The sequence below is a fragment of the Rhopalosiphum padi genome, chromosome 1, assembly GCF_020882245.1.
Source record: "Rhopalosiphum padi isolate XX-2018 chromosome 1, ASM2088224v1, whole genome shotgun sequence".
NCBI lineage: Eukaryota > Metazoa > Arthropoda > Insecta > Hemiptera > Aphididae > Rhopalosiphum > Rhopalosiphum padi.
The window spans coordinates 39738135-39761613 of NC_083597.1; the positions used below are offsets into that span (position 1 = coordinate 39738135).

At 34.6% G+C, this 23479-nt stretch overlaps 1 protein-coding gene across 10 annotated transcripts in view; it reads right to left on the reverse strand.

Annotated features, from left to right (window-relative positions):
- Positions 1-23479, reverse strand: part of LOC132931966 (polypyrimidine tract-binding protein 2) — a 178716-nt gene that overhangs the window by 10032 nt on the left and 145205 nt on the right. For all 10 annotated transcript variants that reach the window (XM_060998096.1, XM_060998094.1, XM_060998102.1 and 7 more), the window contains one exon: positions 890-941. In XM_060998096.1, coding sequence (XP_060854079.1) covers positions 890-941 — 52 coding nt within the window. The remainder of the gene's footprint in view (positions 1-889; positions 942-23479) is intronic.

A 23479-nucleotide genomic window follows, 5' to 3' on the forward strand; every position in this document is an offset into this window, starting at 1 on the left:
TCCCCCTCTCTAGCGGCGTGATAGCTGGCGGAGGAGTAGATCGGCAGGGTTAGGTAATGCGTATATAGCACACAACGTTAATTAATGTACGACGACAACACTGCATATATACACAGTGTATATAATATAATACCCACTCCTGCTCCTCCTACTACGCGGAGGGTGAGAACAAAATGAAGATATGATTAATTGTCCGCGGGACCGAACACAAACTTCTTGATATGATGAAACCGTGCTCGCATTATATTGTTTTCCGGAGAAAAGGATTATTCTCAAAGGCACGCACGTTTTCAGGAGTCGGCGTTGATAGATCGCCGGGATGAGATAAATAACGCGTGTCCTCGCGGAAGGACTAAAGAGAAAAAGACGTTTTGCAGTACCGAGATCGCCTAGCCTACTGTATATGTGCAACAAGACGATTTTTCACTTTTAATAACGTCTTTTTCTCGATCAATTTCGTATCTATCGTATGTACCTATAAATACCGGAGAAAAACATCATATTACTTTTAAGTATACGTTCGAAATTGTATTTATTTTTTGTATAAGTGACAAAGTTTTGATTTGAGCTATTCATTAGCTGCAAGAAACTATAACATTCTAGTAAAAACATTTTTGTGAACGGGATGAAAAAAATGTCGTTTAGAAACAGTAAAAGAGTATAATCTTATATGCTTATACAATATAAAATTGTTTAAGTTTTCGCAAAAATAGAGTTGCCGCGTATTACCTATATATCTTCATAATAATAATAATAATAATAATAATATAAATGCAAATTTTGCGCACAGATGTGTTTGTCCGGTGAACGACATTATTGTTATATATATTAATAATATATTAATATATTTAAGCAGTATATTACGCAGTTATATTAAGAAGGTACTCACTGTTTTTGGTGAACGTGACGATTTTCAGCACTTTGCCGTAACGTGAAAATATCTGCGAAAATAAAAAAACACATTATTTTGTTGTTACTGTAGTATTATGTCGGTGAACTGTATTATAATATGCACGTATATTAGTACCATGTGCAGCATTTAGATAATATAAAAAATATGCATTCAAAATTGTTCAATTATATTCAGTCTTCGTGTCGCCGATTCCTTCATACACCAACTGTGTATATCGTACTCGTAATGTTTTCGTTAGGGTAGTATAATATATTATATAAATTGTTGCACCAACCTGTGCACCACATACCCACGGACGGCCGCAATTATGTGAATTAACGAAAAGACCGGTAAAACAGTTTTTCCTACCCCGACTGCGCTTTGTACAGCGCTATATAATAAAATACAGTAATATATAAGTAAATTATATAATTAATTAATTTATGTAGTTACCCACTACGCACGTATAATATAATAGGTATATATGGGTAGTAGTTTTTTTTTGAACGGAATGTTTGTAATTTTCATTATTAAGTTAAACGCCGAAAAAAAGAAAAGAATTACTCGTGAATATTTTCGCAAACACTTTGCGCATTAGCTTTCTACCCAGGAAACAAAAAAAAAAAATAATAATAATAATAATAACAAACACGTATTTGAACTATTATTTTGTATTCATTATCAATTTTTTTTCAATTCCATTAAACCTGATAATTTGTTGCACTCAAACGCATGCGTCATATGATTATTTTAATATTACCAAAATATTAAGTACGAAGTTTTTTCCTAATAATACACTGTGGAGTACAATGTAGTAAACTTTAATGTTTTTTCTCCGTGATTCAAAACTTTATGATATTAGCAACAATATTATATATTATTTTTCCGGACATTTAACCATATAATTTTTCAACTTGTAACTTAGATGTTATTTTGATGTACCTACCTACATTTTTGTAACAGCAAACTTATTTAATATACACATAAACATATTATTCTTTTCCGAGCAAATGTAATTTGTTTACTGCAGAGAATATACACTTCGGGCGTACATATGCGTATTCAGCGAACGGTATTATACAAATAAAGTAGGTACCAATACATGTATATTGTATGTACGGAATGATCGATACGCGTTCCGTAACATTTTTGATTTTCAATTTACCGGTATGAATATAAATTACCAATGTTCGAGGTAAAAGAAAAAAACTCAACAACAACAGCAATAATAATCTTGTATAATAAAACGAAATGTACCCACTATAAACATGGTTTTGCGGGTGTATAATACAACCCTTAATACACGATATTAATACATAGGTACCATATATATATAATATATATATATTATATACAGTTCATCATGACGTACACAATACAATTATTAAACACAATAGTCTACATTGATTATACATTTAAATTTGTTTAAAAGAATCAAATAACCATTAACTATAGAACTGAAGAGAAAATTTCGTCCAAAGAATAATAATAAAAAAAACTAAACTAACCGGCACTGTACTTTATGGTAATACTCCTGCTGCACCACACTAATCTACATTTTAACTAACTTTTGTTCAAACATTTACCGTATAAAATAATTTCATAAAATTAATTTTCACCCTAAAAATTTATCAGAGACGCGTAAAAATTATTAATTATATTTTCTCAAAAATCGAAAACTTATGAAATGTTCACGTGTGTATAACGATATCGTTATACAGCACCTCGCTTTGAAAAATCGAAAATGCAAACAGGGTAATAAACCGTCGGACGGATCGCGTATAACGTTGCCGTTTTGAAGTTTTTTGGTTTGAGGGCTAATAGTACTTCCGAGTTCCGACACAAAGTATAAAACAATTTCACAAAATCTTCTTAAAATAAAATCTTTAAATACTATAAACAAGCAGCATTTGATTTTTTGATATGCGCGGTGAAGCACTTCAGTTTTATCCGAGAAAGATGAAATCCAACGAACCCATTATAAACTTCGTCAATATTATATATGGGCGGCAAATCGTCAGAACAATCCAAAAACGATGATGGATCGTCATGACCGAAATAAGTCGTATATATTATTATCTACCTACCGGAGATTCTTACTCGTTTGAATAAAGTATAATATTGTAAATCGAGCATCATCCACGTTTACCAAACTCCACTCGTCCATTTCCCAACGTCCGAATTTCTCTCGAGTTCGGGTCCAACTCGGGTACAGACAAACGAAAGCTGCCAACGCGAGGAAGGATCCTCTCCTCTGACGTTTTTAATACCGGACAGGGTGTTTGTCCGTGACGGGTGTATAAATATTAAACTATTTACAGACATTATGCACGAATCGCAAACAACATAATATTATACATAATTATTACGCGGCGGAGTCTCTCACTGTATATCTGCGTCGCCGATTTATTATATACGTAACACGGGTTAAGCGTACACGGCGATGTGGCCTTTGAAACCGACGACATATACACGTGTGTATATATATATATAATTGTATTTTGCACTGAAATTAACATCGAGGGCCCGTTTAATACGAGCGGGGTCAATCTTCTGGCGCTCGCAAAGTTGAGTGTACACGGGTAGCATATAATATATCTATGTAGAGGTACCTTCGCGTAAGTGTATGTGGTCGGGGACTTGGGTAATTCTAACGCGCTCGCGTATAAAGGGACTCTCTATCGCACACGCAGATATATCGTCTCGTATAAAACGACACCGTGCACGCCAGCTGCCGACCCGAACTATACCCGCACCCCTAACGATACGATACGTACTTACGGACGAGCTATAGGTATATGCTTTCCGTGTATACACCATCTCTCACCCCACGACTAAATAACGTTATACATATTATAATATTATTATACATAGAACATACATATACCTACGGGGATACGCGTGTACACACACCAAATAAGTGTGTAGGTATATATACATATATATATGCGAAGACGCGCATCCATTCGAAATTACTCATTACGTATTTAGTGAATAAAATATGGTCTCTGTTGAATCATACATAAGGAACCGCGGCTGTATATTATTATCGCGTGCGTATGTTGTACATAATCTATACATTATGCACCGGCGGATTACGCGCGTGTATCTGGAATCAAGGGGTGATGGGGCATGACGACCGACCCTCACAATTAGCCCCCGGTTGCTGTGTCGTTACAGCGGTATAGGTATATGTAGGCCAATACATATTAACTATCACTACGGCCTAACTATATTTCCGAGCAAAAACAATATTTCTGAAGACCCAATTTTCTTCTGTATGTATGTATATATATTATAGGTATATATATTATACACATAAGTATAGGTAAAACGGAGACGTGTACTTATTGTGCGTTATTGCAGGTACGAAATTGATTGAGCTGCTCGTTCGTTACAGACGGAAAACGAAAAATTATGCATGATATAATAACATAATATAATATATATTAAACTAAAGTTTATTTTTCATTTTCATTTGTGGAAAACTAGTAAATATTATGTGATATAGAAGCGAACGGAAATTATGCGATGATAAATAAATTAAATCGATGTGTTTTTTTTCTCTCTAATATCTAGATGAAATTCCAGGGTCGCAATTTCCTGATATAAATCTCGTATATTAAACACGTCTACGGTATAAAAGCTTTATTATTATTATTATTAAAAGGTTGGTCATTATATATGTATACAGTGTGACGGTATAGATGATTGAACAGTTTTTATAATATATGAAGTATGAGTACTTACTTATAATATTATAGAGAAATATAAAGAAAAAAATGCTTAAAGGTTACGCCGATCCATAATATAATACTATATACTATGTATATTTAACTAAACCGTTGCATTTATTGAAAAGTACTGCTGCAGAAAAACTGTTGCTGTTTTATGTATTTATATAGAGTGTTTAATCTGCAAGGAAACGTACATTCACGGATGTTCCGGGTACGATTCAAAACTTTTTGAATACTTATTACATATGTTACCGATGCGATAACCTAACACGTTATATATTAATAAATTATATAGGTACCATAAAACATAATATCGAAGTTCAAAAATGGCATATTCTGGTTTCCTAGATATTATTCTTTTATAAAACAATGGGTAAATATTGTTTCAATCTATATTATTTTGTTCACTACTAAATTTTCTACAAGACTTAAAAATTTCGGAAAATCCTGTATTTTCGTTTGCGAAACGGTAAAAATTCGTTTAACGTTATACAAATTAGTTAGATTATTTTGTGTAGTGCGCATACATTCAATACATGCACGAAATAATCGCCCATCAGATATATACATATATAGAGGGAAATAGGAGTGCGTCTCAATCCTTATGGAATTAAAAAAAAAATGTTTACAGTAAAAATAATTATTTTTTAAAATTAGTTGTCATACTCCCCACCTGCAGTTATTAAAGTGTACGAAGAACAAACAACGACAGTGGATAATATATATTATGTACATTCGCGGTGCAGACGTGCAACGTTTGATCAAAACACATGATACACGCGGTATATTATGTTATATATACGCCACACTGTGTACGACGATGAGACTCGGCGCTGGATACGGGCAGCAATAGATTTCCGGTAAGTCTTATTTATTGTTTTCTTCTATTTTTATTTTTGCGAATCTAATTACGTTTTACAGTCCCCGAATGCCGATCGTTTCCGGGCGCGCCAAAGTTTTAATCTGCCAACTTTCATTCATCAATTATATACACTCCCCGCGAAAACGGCTTCGCGCTGCCTGACTGCCGCTTCTGTTTCCACCACCTCCCCGGACGTCATGGTCTCGGGGTCCCGCGATACCACCACCACTGCAGCACTTCTCCTGCCGTCTACGATTCCGGATATCCGTACGCCGCCGCCGCTGCCACCACGGGGCCCTTTGAGGTTATAACGCGGTATCGTAAACTAATCCATTACTGCGAGCGCGGATAATACCCCGCGGACGCCACCGCCGAAGACCCCGAGGGGTAAGCGCCGCAATGGTGTGTATATATTATAAACGTGCGATTTTTCCCGTCGAAAACCAACGTGTTTTTTGGGAGGGGGTCGATGGCGGTGGTTGTAAGGTGTGCGGGTAATGGCGGGGTCCGACCGACCTTTTCGAGTACATAGAAATGCATCAAACGGTACGTGCTCAGTCGAAAAACAACTCCGTTGAGAACGCTATATATAATACATGTATACACGCGTAGGTACATTATTATTATCATCGACGATATATATACTGGACGGCGCGGCGGGTACTATACATGTGTACGCAGCGCCACGCTGTTGCTAAAATATTATTCGAACGAGCGGGATGGAGCGGACTTTTCCGCATAACAGATCCGTAAGATGTAACCTCGGTTCCGGTGAGCGTATATATTTATGCGTATAATAAGGTCCCGTCCGTTATATTGCCAATGCGGCGCGCCTGTAAAGCTAGCCGCCATACGTAATATTATACATACCTACATAAAATATACATTAATATCTACGATCGGTATGTGCGGCCGCTGTATATAATATAGTAATAAACAATAATATATATGAATAAACATTATAATATTATAATGCATGGCCGCTCGATTTTCGATTTCCTGCCAACCGGGAACGACGCTGACTATACATGCGTCGGAGTGCCGAAGTTCATGGATCGGTGAAAGGAGAGTGGCGCAGCATCATTCGGTCCGTAATACCGAATATGTATAATAATAATAATAATAATAATAATAAATAATATCATGTACAAAAATACATAGGTATAAATTTACCGCCTGCCAAACACGGACGGTCCGTTTTTATGCCCGCGATCCATTATCGTCTTTACGTCGTCGCAGTATATATATATATATAAGGCACGGGGGATTTACTTTTATCATCACATTTATAAACGAATACGTTATTTAAAATCATTTGATTTCAACGCCACGATGCATAATTGATATGTATGATAAAGTACCGTAAAATCGATAACAGCACGTCGATTATAACTGGCATATCAGATCAGTACCAATCACCACAGTATAGTAGTTGTTGGCCTATTATAATGGGAGCGACAGAAAAAAAATTAGAATTAATTTGTATTCTACAGATAAATATATAGGTGCGCATACTACCGGAGCACTTGCTGAATATTTTTCTCGATTATTTTTTGAGAGTCGCACTCGCGTTTCATGCGAGATTGAAAACGGGGACGCAGCATTTACGACTACGAGTGATTGCCATTATGTAACTACGTCGCACATTAATCAAGCGCGCTCGTAATAGGCGTACGTGCCACAGCCGTATCGCCGGGACAGGTCGCTCATGACATGATGGGCAAGGGAGAGGGTGGGAGGACACGATGAATTTAAGTAATATACATGTATGATCGTTACTAATCATCGATGTACATTTTTAATATCAAACAAGACGGATTAAAACAAAGCAATGCTTTTAAAATAATCACAAAAACTGCGTAAATGTACCATCTATGTATATATATAGAGAATATACATACACGCACATAAAAATAATAATTACGTTCTAGTACAACACGCACATTCACGACGATGCGCGGATAACCACACACACGGAAATTATTTTTTTTCCGCCCGCAACGTGTACATATACGACGATATCATTATTTAATGTGGTTTCGATGTGATAAATCATGTCGTTGTTGTTTTTACAATATGATATATTATTATTATTATTATTATTTTGCGGACAGAGCACACGAAACGCCCGATATGTAACAAGGTAGTAACACCTGACGCACACGTATGATTATGACGCAAAAAGAAAATTCAGAATTTAAAAAAAAAGAAAAAAGTAATATTAATTCCGAACACGACGAATAAAACAATATATAATATTATGTTTACATAATATATAGAGCGTTTAATGCGATTAGATTTTATTGTCCCATCGGTAGGTACATTATAAAATTATCGACATCGAGTGTACGCCATATTTTCGACAGACAGAATTGATCGTTTGAGTATTTTTTTTAAGCGTGAGCACTGGCAGCAGCCATAATATATAGCAGAGTACAAAATTCGTTTGGTAAAAAACGCGCAGTCTTCGTTGGTAGGTATATACAGGTATATTATATGGATTTGTATTTTCTATATAAAAAAATATAATAATAATAATACCGCCCTCATATACTACATATAGCCAGCGGATTACCCAGAGCCAATATTGCTGATGTACTTTCCTCATCCCTCGACGCGCGGCGGTGGCGGAGACTTTGGGATTTTCCCCTTCGTTCGCACCACCATCCGTCCCTTCGATATTTTATTGAAATATGAATATTGTTCGATGACATAAAGCGACTATATAACATACACATGCACGCGATCGGTTAACGGAGTACACTTTTGTGAGAGATCATGATGACGTCCCACGAGGAAACGATGACGACGATGACGACACGTCATAATGTTCACTGCAGAAGACTTCGTATTATACGCGCATATAATATAATATACAAAACCGACGTGATTTATGGGGCCAATTTGCAAAACGTTTAATTGGGTTTTTTTCGGTCTTTTTCACTACACAGGTATACCACAAAAGGATTGTTAAAAACTTTTTTCTGAAAAAAACCGACCCCACAGTCGTTATTTTTATTAGCTGTTGTCGTTGTCGCACGAAAAACCACGACCGCCTTCACTAAATACGTTGTCGTATTAAATAATAATATATACAGATATATAAAGTCCAAGCGTTTCTATACGAAACGTACGTTAAGTCTTAATTAAATTTTTGCTTTGTACACCGTAATAGAATATATTTTAATTCGATTCCATTCGGAATTTTTTGTTTGTCGAAAACCGCAAATATATAATATATAATTGTGCGTACCTATAAGTTTTTCTTTCCTTTCCACGTGGTGGTGCTCTCGAAATTCTATTATAAATGCTTTATGAAAAAACTTTTCAATTTTACTGACAATATTTACTTAAATTATGACAAAAACCATTCATTAAAAAACGAGCATTACTACGCTCTAACCCAATTATTTTCAAATTTAATAATAACGAGTTTTCACTGCAAAGTATAACTTCTCTTTATGGGAACTGAAGGAAGAAAAAATACATAAACGAGAGCAATTTGTTTTTAATTTTCATGGAATTATCAGTATCAGATTTAAGTGCATAATCTTTTCAAGTAAAAATTAATTGCTCTACTTTTTAACGGATAATAATTGCACAATTAATACAAAATCGATAGTACAAGTATGCAACAATAATATTATTGATAGTATCTTCGCAAAAAGTAAATAAAAAAATGTATTACAATATTTTATTGTGTTCGATATTAATATTTTAAAATCGTGGTGAATTGAGAAATTATAGTTTATTGGTTTTGATACGAGCATTCTTTTACATTGACTTACTTTTTTGAATAAAAATGTGCAATAGTAGATGAATAAAATATATAATAAACATTTGTGTATAGACAATGAGCCAAAATTAAAACCAAGAAATTACATTATTGTTATTTATTATACAGGGTCATGAATTAATGAATTTAATGCATAATCGAATGTATTTAAAATATTTTAAGGTGAGTTACTATAAAAATTATTTGTTTGTATTATTTACGAAAAAAACACCTGCATGCATATTTTTACTACTAACATTTAATATTTTAAAATAAGGTACTTGTAATCATTTGAATATATAAAATATAAGAAAAATTCGCACGAACAAATAACTGAAAATACAAAACACCACAAAGGTCATCTCAATTATTTTATCTTAAAGTACGTCACCCCAGTCTTATAAACACAGAAAATTCCATAAAATACAAAATTAAAGTTTTAAAATTAACTACTTTATTACAACAGTTATAAACGTTTCAAACTTTGTTCAGCGAGAAATAACCATACAAATTCATAACCCTCACAATTACGCGACAAACATAATTTGTAGCAATATATTAAACGATTCTTAATTATCTGCTGCAAAAAACTAGCTAAGTACCTACTTAGTTATATGTATTTCGCTTTGCATAATATACATACACTAATAAATAGTATGCTAACCAAATAACTTTTTTCGCTATTCATACGAGCACGGGCATGAATATATATATAGTATAGTGGAAATATTCGACAACATTTTTTTTTTTCATTATTTTCAAAGCAATTTAATGATTAAATATTTACCCACGCGTTTACCATAAAACTTAGTTTAAACCACCACCTTCATCCCTTCCCCACCCGCAGCACAAACTCTACGAAGTCAGTAGTGGGGCCTGTTGGTAGTTGGGGCATCAAGTGGTTTTGTATGGGAGCATAATTGCGTATTATATATACCCATATACTTGTACATGTATATTGTATACACGTATTGCATAACGCGCGCAAGACGGGTAAAGGGATCCCAGTAGAACTACCTACACGCGATGCCGCGCTCGAACACGTGTCAACACACTCGACACAATAATCATCTCAAAAGTAAAAGTCGAGGAAATAATATAATAATAACGGCAACGAAGGCAGCGGCGACGATCTCGACAACCAAATTCCTTGACAAACGAGGTATTATAATCGCGTCTTTCGCGCAAACGAATCGAAAACATAATATTATATTATGTACACAATATACACGGTATGGGGCCTATATAATATAATAATATATTAAACGTAAACATCGTCACGAACACCGATATATGCGACGAAGACGAGACGCCACTTCATGTATATATAGGTATATGCATACTTGCTACTCAACTTTATGTGTACATATGTGTGTGTGTTCCCAGTGCGCTCGAGCGTTATTGTGGGTGGTACACAAGACGCCGTGTTTTTTTTTAATTTCAATTCGTTTAATATTCATTTAAAAAGCCCAAGGCGAGCCGAATTTGTTGTTTTAGTTCAATAATTTACAGCGTAATATGCACGAGTGTGTATAATATACACGCTGGGCGATTCACCATGTAAAACTTACCCACAATATTTTCTTTAATTTAACATTTACTAAGATCCTGATTTTTTGGAATTTTTTAGTACACTTAAAACACAATATTTTCAATGCAAATTGTTTATCAATGAATTTTGATGTATATACACAAATCGAAATTTAAACGAATGTTTTTTGAGTTAATAAATTGTAATATTAAAAGATAAATTATGGCATATGATACTATCTAAATATATAAACTTACAATGGTTTTAAAATTATAATAAATAATATAATTATATACAAATTTAATAATTTGTAAAAATTGTTCGAGAAGGAATTAATACTAGATTAAATAAAACATACATTTTATATTTTACAAAATACAATATTAAGGATTATTCTCTTTAGTACATAAAGTGTAATATTTCGAAAAATAAAACTTGTTTGAATTTAGATTTAAATGCATAAATATTTTCAAAGAATTTAAATGCTAAACAATTTTCAAGTAAAAAAGCAGTTCTCATTTGAAAAAATTAATTTGTAATTAAAATACTTTTAAATGTATATAAAAAAAGAAGGTCTCAAGTACCTATACAGTTTACATAGTACCTATAATTAAATGTTCCTAAAATAGGAATTCAAATAAATGCATTAGTAAATGATCAAAGGTAGGTCGAAATCTGTGTATGTTTGCAGGATCACCCCATATAGACAGTATATTATTATACTTATCGCTTTTATTTTAAACTATGCCCCACATACCTAAGCACAACTAAATTTAGGGAATGTAATTTTACAACAATAATTGACTTATTGTTCAAAATATATTCACAAAAAGTTAATATCAGATATCGTAAAAATAAAAATAAAATTAAACGTCGGACGCACCATGCCAAAGCATTTTTTTTTTATGTTTTTAAAGGCATGTTGATGATAAGATGTGTTAGATGTGTTAGACTTGTAATGGAGAGTTAGTGTCTTAGTGGGAATAAAGCGTAAAAAATAAGAACGCAGCGTTGGATTTATTAAAAGAGTATTATATTATCACACACATGTTAGGAAGAAAACGATTATATATTGTATATTTTTATGATTAATTTAATTTTTTGATCTGTAAAGCGTTGGCCTCGACCGTTGCCCTCTCCGCACGTTGATGTTTTTCGAAACGATTTGGTAGCATACTTACACCGTTTTTGAGTAACAAAAATATTGAACCGTAGAGATAAAAAATAAAATTTCGAATAATTGATATTATATAAAATACTATGTTACCGTGATATAGGTAAACACGTACCTACCTATATCATTATAATGTACGATTATTGTGTGGCATTACTCATTATAGAAGTGCGGCGTCGGCGGCGACGTTTGAAGGCCGAAAATAATAACAAAAAATAAAAATAATAATGAGACTATATATATATATATATGCGAGTATTAGCTGGTATATACGAGTGAGTGCGGTGGAGGGTTAATGACGACGATGTTTTATAATATACGGTTTTCGGGGCGACGACGCCGTCGTCGAAGGGTGGTAAAATCATTGGCGGTGGCAGTGGAGGTATATGTGTATATAATATATATATATATATAGTGGCGTGGAGGCGATGCGAGTGAAATCTTGACACTAAATGAATATTAATAATGCCTTGTGGGAAACGCGAGCCCTGTACGAGCGGCGGCGGCGGCGACGGATTAATGGTCGTTTTCCAAACACAACGGTCCATATATATATATATATATATATACATACATATATATAGATATATATACATATATATATATATATACATTTAAATATATATATATACACAATATACATATATATCTGCGCGGGCTATATACACTTATATATACAGTGCAGCGTCTCTTTTGTCGGCGGCGCCGTCCTCGTTTTCAAAACACGGAATCCGGTTTTAATTAATATTCGTTTTATACGGCCCACGGATTTTTGCGTTAAAACCACCACCGCCGCAACATCATCCCCCCCCCCCCGTTCTCGGGACGACCCAAAGTATAAAGGATTAACCGACACCTTTGTGCGCGCGTGTGCACATCAAACTTAATTTTTCACACGTCATATTATAAATATATATAATATATATATATGGTAAATTTAAATATTTTTACGGTATATACGCATAATACGCGCAATACGACAGCGAGGGTGGAGAACTTTTTTGAACGGCTGGATGGTTGAGTATGCGGTGGGGAAGTTGACGACTTTTACTTCGATTATACACAATATAATATGATATAATGACGTGCATTGCACCGTACGATCACATATTATTATAATTTATGTAATATATATATTATTGCAGCTAATACTGCGCACGCGTAAGCCGCGTGATGATGATATAGAAGAGAGGTCATTTCCGCCACTACCTCTCCGCAATCGCGATCGTTCGACCGGACACTATAGTTTCACCCTTTCAGACAATCGGGTGGTAGTTGTGATTTGGAAGAGGAGAGGGGGTGATAATCGCTGACCGAGGGGTGGTATGCTGATCCGTCAATGTTCGATAACTGGTGCGAGATACGCACGTTTGACGTTTCGGGATCCCGTCGGAAAATTGAATTCCATTATAATATTATTCTGGACGGCACATAACTGATTTAGTGTACGCCAACTACGATTCCATTTCGTTGAAAATATTGCCGTCAATACAGCAGCAGTCATTAACCGGGCTTATAACCGTGTATGTATATGCAGTGCGTATTCGGCAGAGATTTCGAATGCTTTAATTATAATTATGATCGGCAATTTTCCTTCATAAACGACGCGTCCGTGGTTGTTGATTAATCGGGTAAATTAAAAACGTTGATGCACACACAACTGTATTATATTAAATCAACAAATTATATGCGAAATGGCGATGAAAAGTACGATTTATTAATATATTGAATTACCTACGCGTTATATGCGTCGTGGAAGTACATAATAATAATAATATAGGTACCTGTACTAGTAAATGGTTTTTTTTTTTATTATTAATGTAAAATTCTATCGTACCGTAAAATAAACTAAATATTTTATTTACAGCACTGCAAATACCTATACATGAATAACTGGTCGTTAAATCATAATTATATTATATTCGCAGGTTTTTAATGCTCAAGCCTAAGCTATATATTAAACGTACATAGCGAATATAATATGATAAAATATATAATGAATATCTATAGGTGAATTAAAATAGGGTAACAAATAATTAGGTGGTACATGAAAGCAGACAAGCAGTACTGGAAGGTGTTAGGAGACTTATGTAGTCGAATCGTGGGTATGTGTAGGGCTTGTTCCGTGTATATCTCTACAAGAACATTAAAACATTCGAAATGGAAGCGAATTTGAATGCATAAACATAACAATATATAGGCACACTAAATATTTATATACCTATATACTATATATTATATAGTAGTGTAATCGCTGCAAACGAATCGAGTTCAGTCATGCATTTGTTTTCGTTGATAAGTTTCATCTGTCGCTTTTCGTATTTTCAAAACACATTGTGTTGTGTGTACAATCATTTCGAAGTTGAATAATAATAATTTGTAAAGTTATGGCAGGTATTGTAGAATTCATTTGGTTATGTCATTTGGTCAATGGTAAAAAAAATATTTGCCACAGCCGCCGGCCCATCACACCGCACTAAATATACATTAGCGTAGCAGTAGTGTATAAAAACCATTTCGAAGGGGTTTGCGTTCGAATAAAAATATGCCATCGACAATAATATTATATATAATCAATATGACGTGCGCGAGCGTTTAAAAAAACGAAATTGATATTGTTGTAATAATACATTAATACATGGAAAATATTTTTTCTCATTTTTCTCGCTGTCATATCGTATATTTTATCATCGCTAAACATAAAAAAAAAAAAAAATTCCGAAAGTTTGAACTATCATAATGATACGGTTCACGGCAATTACGCACAAATCCAACAATTTGTGTCCTGCAGTTTTAAAACTATTATATAGATGAACTTCAATGTAGTATAATATAATATATCGTATTAAACAGTAAATTAAAAAAATTGAGTTTATTAGAAATATCTGCACATGCAGTAATGCGAATTTAGCAAATTATTAGATATATACATTATACGCGTGTGCACAAAAGCAATGCGAGTGATTATACATTTTGGAATACGCGCGTATAATAATATATACAAATATCGCCCCCGGAGTTAAAGACATTAGTTTTCAATTTCTCCTGCACGCGGGGATCACTACCCCTCTGTGTGTGCGGACGTACTGCGGAGTGGGAAACAACAAATCTCCACCACCCCTCCACGGCGTGTTTACGCCCGTCGCGTCATCCCCTCCGCCCGTGGCGCACCCGTCACGAGCAAATCGGACGGCGACGGTATATATATATATATATATATATATATACACTAAATTATTAAATTATCAGATTTATCGATTACCGCCGCGACCCGACCCGGTATAAGAGGAGATTCTGCGTCGATGTTCGGCTATACGCTATTCATGAGAAGTTGTACGCATTCCGGATCAGTTGATTGGATGTTCTCCGCGCGAGCTATTCAGCAGCCCCACTCCGCTCACTCACGCATACACAGCACGCTATATTACCTTCCGCGAGGCTCTTTTTAAATTATTAAACAACAACAACGACGGGTGGGGGGAATTGCGCGCCGCACGGTAAGTCTGTTATTTTCCGTTTGTATAATATAATATAGTCGGTCATCTCGCGGGCCTAACACAAATAACAATAATAATAACGATTTTCACACAGCGAATCGAAAATAGTGAGCGATACAGATTACGTGAGGGGGAAGGGAGTGAGACACACACACACACAAAGACATAAAAACGTAAAAAGTGACGTGAACACAAACAGTTAAACAGAGAGAGAATTCTGCACACTCAATAACTAATGACACCGTAAAAATCTTAATTTAAATAACTTAATCAAAGAGCGCGAATTTTCCCAAAGGACGGGATTTACTGCAATATTTAAATGATCGTCTAAATTAATGTAATAACGGAGATCCCACATTTTAAATTAAAGTCGTATAAATATTACATTAAATAATCTAAGGAGAAATTTTCAGTTGAATATTTCAACGTATTCCTCTGTCGACGATCATCATGTAATAACGATTAAGACGTCCTAAACGTAAATATATTAATAATAATACAGTCCATTAAAAAACTTATAACTATACGAACCTTTTTCGTACTTAGAGAGATTTATATAGTTGAAGTTGTTAAAAAAGAAATATAAATCGAAATTCCAATAAAATAAAGTCGGTATTGTATGTTTTTTCGTATACATATCGTTAAGACTGCAGTTATTGCTGTAATCACCTATTGTTTATTTATTTGTTTACCGATATAACGTGGAGCTGTGATAAGTGCATTATTATAGCGTCGTAGCTGTCAACATAACACGCCGAAAGCAAATAGCTAATATATACTAATCGCGCAGTAATGACGAGGGGTAATCGAGTGTAAAGGACAAACAATGCGTGCACCGATGTTCGGCAGTATAAAGGTATATAATAGCCGGGTAGTAGAAGTAGTAAAAGGAGGGCGAGGAGGAGGTGATAAGTCAACAGAGAAAGTTTCAACAAAGAATATACAAGCAGAAGGGATTTAAAAATTAGTGTTTCTCTCAGACGTAGATGACAACGATGATAAATACAATTAATAATAAAATAATATTTAAAGAGAAGCGGTTGGGAAAGCGATTCGACTAAAACGACAAGCCTCAATACATGTGTATGCACAGTATTATATTAGACAAACATCAGTTTTTTCATTCTCTTCTTATTCAAAATACGAATTCGTATTCAAATGTGCCAAGACAGTCGACGTTGACGGGAGAAACGACCCGAATAACGGACACCCAAAGACGATATGAGCCCGGTCGGTTGAACATCCGGTAGGGAATAATATAACGCGGGTATGACACGATCAATCCTTCCTCTCAATTCAAAACTGACGGAATAAATCCTCGGACAAGCGACCCACTATATATACACGTATAACACGTGCAGACTTATACATCATGCTAGGAATAATATTATAATAATAAAAAAAAATACATTCAACAAGTATGTTTTGCGTATAATATAACGGATGTTGATCCAACTATTCCAACTACGAAGTGTATAAATTGTAAAACTATTTTCAATGTCGCCATCATATTAATGTTTGCGAGAGACAATATATTTTCTGCGTATAACATCACCTATATTAAACAGACAAAGACTAGAGACGCATCGCCGTTATTTTTTTTTTTCGTTTGTCATTTAAACATAACATTAAAACGTTAAGTACCCGAGTGTAGTATATTTTTAGGTACTAACAATAAGAATTGTTATAGCGTCACATTTAATATTATAGTTTTAATGTACGATACTTTAACCTAAAAATAATAATATGATGATAATAATATTTATTATTATTATTTTATTGACAATATTTTACGTTTAGAGTACCTATATAATGTTATATGCAAAGACTATAAAATCGAAATGATATTCGCGAGTATTTATATTATATCGAAAGGCAAAATATAATAATGATGATAAATAATGAACGAATAAGTATGTATTATAAGCGTTATATATATATATATATATATATATTACACAAGTAAACTACGAAGTTTAACGAAGACTTTTTCGAATTGGAGGAGACGCGCACGCGACAGGTGGAGCGTAAAGCCGGAAATTATCTTTATACGATGTTTGTTTTCAAGTTAACCGCCAAACGCGTACGGGTAAAGTTTTTCGTTAACATTTTTTTTTTTACACACGCGCGATTTTCCGCTATAAACCAGCTCGCATATAAACATATATGTTACGTTATAATTTCTAATATATACGTCCGCGTCATATATTATTCATATTATACGCCTACAATAATCCACTGCAACGCGGATTTCCTAGCGCCGTGCAACTCCGATACACGACAGATTTAAATACACTTGTATAACACCGAATATTATCCATCATTATATATAATGGAGCTGACCGGGCACTGTCACTGTAGAATATTAATTTCGATTTATCGGTGTCCGGCAGATAACGCGCGCCCGCGAATAATATTAAAATAAAAACAATAACAATAATAAACGAGGCAGTTGGCGGCTGAGGGTGGGAAAAACACGAGGAAAATAGCTCGCGGACGACCGGGGAGACGTAATACCGACAATTACACGATTTACACGCGTACGTGTGTGTGTGTGTGTGTGTGTGTGTGTGTTGGAATACGACGTATACGTATACGTGCGCTGCGGGACGTCGAGACGGGGGCGGGGGAACGTCGTCGTTTCCATATAATAATAATACGTAAGAAAATTGATACGACCCGCGGAACGGCCGCCGCCGCTGTTTATAATTGTTGTAGATTTACATACTTACGGAATTGCGCGCGAGACTGCGGCGCGCGGAGGACTCGCTCGCGCGCGCGTGTGTGTGTGCAGTGTATAATAGCGCGCGACGCGGACGGTCTGTCGACGGGGACAGTGTGCCGGGCGCGTTCCGTGTAGGGGTGAGGTGTGTATCAAAAGTTTTAAGAGCTCGGGCGGCAAACACTTTTAAAAAGAACTCGGGCGTATATATACATAATATACAAAGCAATAACTGGAGTGTAACCGAAACCGTCGAGCCGGTTAATAGAGGGGCACAGGAGAGGTGTTCGGGGAGGTTAAACTTAATCCTATTTGTGCCGAGGTTAAGAGCGGTATAATATCGTATACAAACACACACACACACACACACACACGTATACATATATATATATATACGCGGTATACGCCCGCCGCTGCCACCGCACACCTCATCACGCGGTATCCTCTTATCCCCAGATCGTTGTTTTTCGAGAAAACACCGCGAGGTGGTACCTCTTCTACCGCGCGCTCGTCGCTAAATTTATTAACTCGTTCGCCTCCGTCGTCGCTCGTGATACATCGCGCGCGCGCGCCTGTGTGTGTGTGTGTGTGTATAGAACATTTATCTCACCTATGCGCACGTGCGGTCGTTCATATATATATATATATAGTCTCTATACCAAATTTAGTATACGTGCAAGCGCGTATTGTATAAAAGGATAATCTCTAAAACCCCCAAAGCGCATATATACACAAGCGCTCCCAAGTTTCATCTCCCCCCCATGCTTAACCATGATTTTCGCCTCGGCCCGGTGACCCGACCGGGGAGAGACTTGGCGCTAATTTGATATACGATTATAATGCATACACATACATATAATACACACCTATAATAATATATACGCTTATATACATAAATTATTATGTAATGTTATCGAAATACGCGGAAATAGCTCTCCTCCGCACGGTGCATCCACTATATATATATATATAGTGATGTGCTAGACGTGTAATATTGTCCGCGGGCTTATTATTATTATTATTATTATTATTACGATGACAACGACAACGGGTGGGACTATACGACGTGATGCGTCATGGGGGGGAGTGGTGGTGGTGGTATAGGTATGCGCGCGGAGATTTCCTATTTCTAAACATTTCTGAAAAGAATTTTCCGTCTTCCGCTCGACGGGGCGCATTATTATCGTAAAAAATACTGTTTCTCTTAAATATATTTTTCCTTTATAACGCGTATATAATATATATCTATAGGTAGGTGCACGCTTATCCGTCCACCCCACTTACCTACCTATATATCTACTTTTTCCTCGTGAACATATTTCAATGCAATATGTGCTTGTTCATTATCATACGGAGGTATATAACCACCGGTGTCGGCGAATGTATGGAATTTTTTATTACAAAGTATCATTCACTCTGAAAATCGTACGGGTTATAATATAATTGTAATAATTTTTATATAATGGAGGTATTTACACGTGGTAAGGATAATTTACGGAATAAAATATTTGTACATCGACAATAAATCGTTACGTTCGGATTAAATTTCCGATATAAGCAATGCACTACAACGTTATATAATATGGAAAAGCGTACGATCAAGAGACGCTTTAATTATTGACTCAACGAAAACATAATAGGGTATAAAAGTTTGTAGCTTTACGTATAACAAAGATATTATATCACCTAACTCCCCATATATTTACCTGCGACTTTATTGAGCAAAAGCGAAGCCTGTACAACAATAAATTTACGGCTATTATACGAATGCAATATTAAGTATCGATTTGGTCTTGGAAGTGTAAATATTGTTAACGGAATCAAAACGTTTTTACGGTTAAGTATCAATATATCTAATATTATTATATAGTCACCATGCACAGGGAAAATAATCTATATATATTTTTTTATTATAATTTAAAAATATACAATAAAATGTATTTTAAAACATTAAAACTTTTCATCTCCCAAGTAGATAAGTATTTAACTTTAAAATAATCAATTTTGTATATTGTAGTGTACACTAGTACGGGTTCAAAAAAAATGTTAACAATGTGTTATTATATTGAAAACGAATGCGGATGATGTGTGCGTAATCTATTAACCATAGACGTTTTTAAATATTAAAAGCAACTTAATAAAAATAAATACCTATCATAACTGTATAAAAGTACACACAAATAATGAAATGTGATAATAATTCTGGGAACGGCTGCAGGGGACCGATCATCGCACTCACGTCAGCGATCGGAACGAACCAATGAAGTGTCAAAAACAGTATGTAGGTATATAAATATAATGTAATGAAATATGTACTCGAGGCCATCATCGACGGCCCGATAATACTATTTTAAATGTGCACAAAATATTTTACACGTATGAAATAAAACAAAATATCGACGTAAATATTGCGCGTTTTGTGATGTAACTAGTAATGCATAAATCGAAACGTTTATGCATGGTAAAAACACCACGGCGGGTGGTCCAAATTTTGTGTTGCGAAATTGACGGAGATCATAATATATCAAGGAATAATATTATACATCAAAGTTAGTACTTCATACGGCATAATATGATAGGTTTTGAGCATTTAGTAGTGTATTTAATGGCAATATTCTTTTTTAAATTCAGTGTTTTTGTATTTTGTCGTTGATTTTATTAAAATTGTTCTTGTCAATAGCACTTGAATATGAATACAAATTCTGATTGGAGATGCACTTGAACTTAATCGTGCATGCAATTCGATATAATTATAGAGTTACCTATATCAAAACCAATAACTATGTGATGGATGCAAGCTAGTTTTGATTTATCGTGGCTAGGCCCGATATTAGTTTATAATGAAATTAATATACCAAAGCGTATTAATAATATATGTGTAGTGTGGTGGGCGGAATAAACGTCTAAGGTTTGTTCATGAAAACTTTTAACCGTACCAAGTTTTCTGCACCGAGATCGCTGACTGGACAATTTACGTACATTTTTACATTTATACGTACATTTAGAGTGTCAGCTATGATGCATAATATATACTCTCGAAAACCGATCGGATCGAAATACAACGCCGGCATCCGATGATCGAAACGATTATACTGCGTCCAGTTGCTTCAGTATATATATTGCAAACCTTCATCATATACACATATAATATAATATGTAATATAATATACTTGTACCTACATAATATGCATTTATGCTTAGTACTTGTACACGTTGCTACTGCAGTTATGCAGTTAACCACGAGGGCGGTTTCTTGTAAACGGGGACAAAACGACATTATAGACTGTATGTGTACATGTATAATATATATATACTTAAAGTTCATCGAGAAATACGCTTTTCCTTTACTCTAAACATGTACACGTGTAATTTGTGCGCGTGTGAGTGTGTATGTACACGCGCCATCACCGATCTCATCTCTTGAATATGTAAAAGTCGAAACTCGAAATGAGATCAAAAGAATTTATTCAAATTTTAATTATCAATGTACACTGTAGTGCAGAATAAATACGTCGTATTTTAATTGGTAATATAAACACCGACTGCCAATGTTGAATGTCCGTGCCAATCGATAAGGAAAAAAAAGGAAGAAGAAACGCAAAAGCTGGATGGACTCGCTGCGAATCGTATTTGATATTTTTTTTGCGGATCACACGCAGGGTATTTTTTCTTCGAATGCGAAACTATTAAGAAAATTGAAAAAAACGACCTGTTTGACGACTGTTATAAAAGACTGCCGAAAGACGACGCGGGCGGAAACTTTTGGAGGTCTTACACCGCGCAGCACCGAGAACGGTATTCACGCGGGAATAAAAATAAAAATCGAAAAAAAACGATTATCGTATAAAAACATATTTTCCATCGTCGCTCGGGATCTAAAAACAAGAATACTACGCTATACCCGGGCGAGCGGAAAATGTGTATATTTTTAAAACTTCATTGTGCGTTTGTAGACTAGATTAAATCATTTAGACAAAAAACAAAAATAAATGTTATAACAGACAGACCGGGATTAAATAGCATGTACTCATAGAATATGACTACATACATATTATAATGTCGCGCCGTCATTAATTCAAATATATTTTGTATTTATTCGTCGCCACGAGTCGTTGCAAAATTTATCTGATTTTATTTCGGGAAAGGACAAGTTGTGTGTATGAATACTCGAAAGTCCGAGCGTATGCAAAACGAGAGAAAAATTACTCTAGTAGTACAACAACACGCGAATGACTGTGTTTATACATACAATTGCTATTAAACGAGAAATAATTTTTTCTTAAAAAAAAAAAAAAAAAAACGTTATTATATGTTTTTCGTCGCAACAACAACGTTGTGTAAATGTTTACTTTAATTATTTTTAATTGGATATAGAACACGAAAAAAAAAAATGATAATAAAAAAAAAACACCCGTTGTAGTTGTATACACAAACTTTGGACTTGACTTTATGCACAACAAACGAATGAAAACGGAATGGAGTGGTGTATAAGGCGAATTTTTTTGTATAAAACTGCTGTCTCTTATTCATATAGGTATAAGTGTGATGTGTATGCAATATGCATTAACATATTACAATATATTATGTACGTCGTCGTATCAAAAACATTAAACGGATTTGTAATAATAAACTTATATCATAGAAAAAAGTACCTAAAACAGCAATACCTATAAGTAACTTATATAATTTATACATACTAATATGTAACAATTGCAGAAATTGAATATAATATATTATTAATATGTACATTGTACGTCTATAAATTAATGATCTCCATTATTATATTTTGAAATTCTCTTAAATTTAAACGAATTTAGTTTTTATCGGAATAAAACGAGCGGCAATTGAATAAAAAAATTAAAAAAAATAAATGATAATTAATTTAAAAAACTTCAACAAACCATTACTTTTTTTTTTTCATAAAATATAATAAAATGTTTCTAGTATAACATATTAATATAGTATATACATAAATTTAATTAAATATTTTCACCTAGTGTAATTCAAAACGTCTTAAAATAAGTAGCAGCACGACTTAAAACAATGTTTTCCAGTAGACGAAAAAACTTTTAGATGTATATATAGTGTTGCGTGCGGTTGCAATAAGACCAGCCCGGGGGTCGTCGCAGAGCCAGGTCTTCGGGGTGGGGATTACACCTACTCAGTGGTGGTCGCGTGCTCGTGTGCGGATAAAAATACACCACGTTTCTCAGATGTACGTGAAAACGTGACGCCAGAGGGTTGACCGGGGTGTGAGCGTAATACATAAGACCACAGCAACTTCAGACC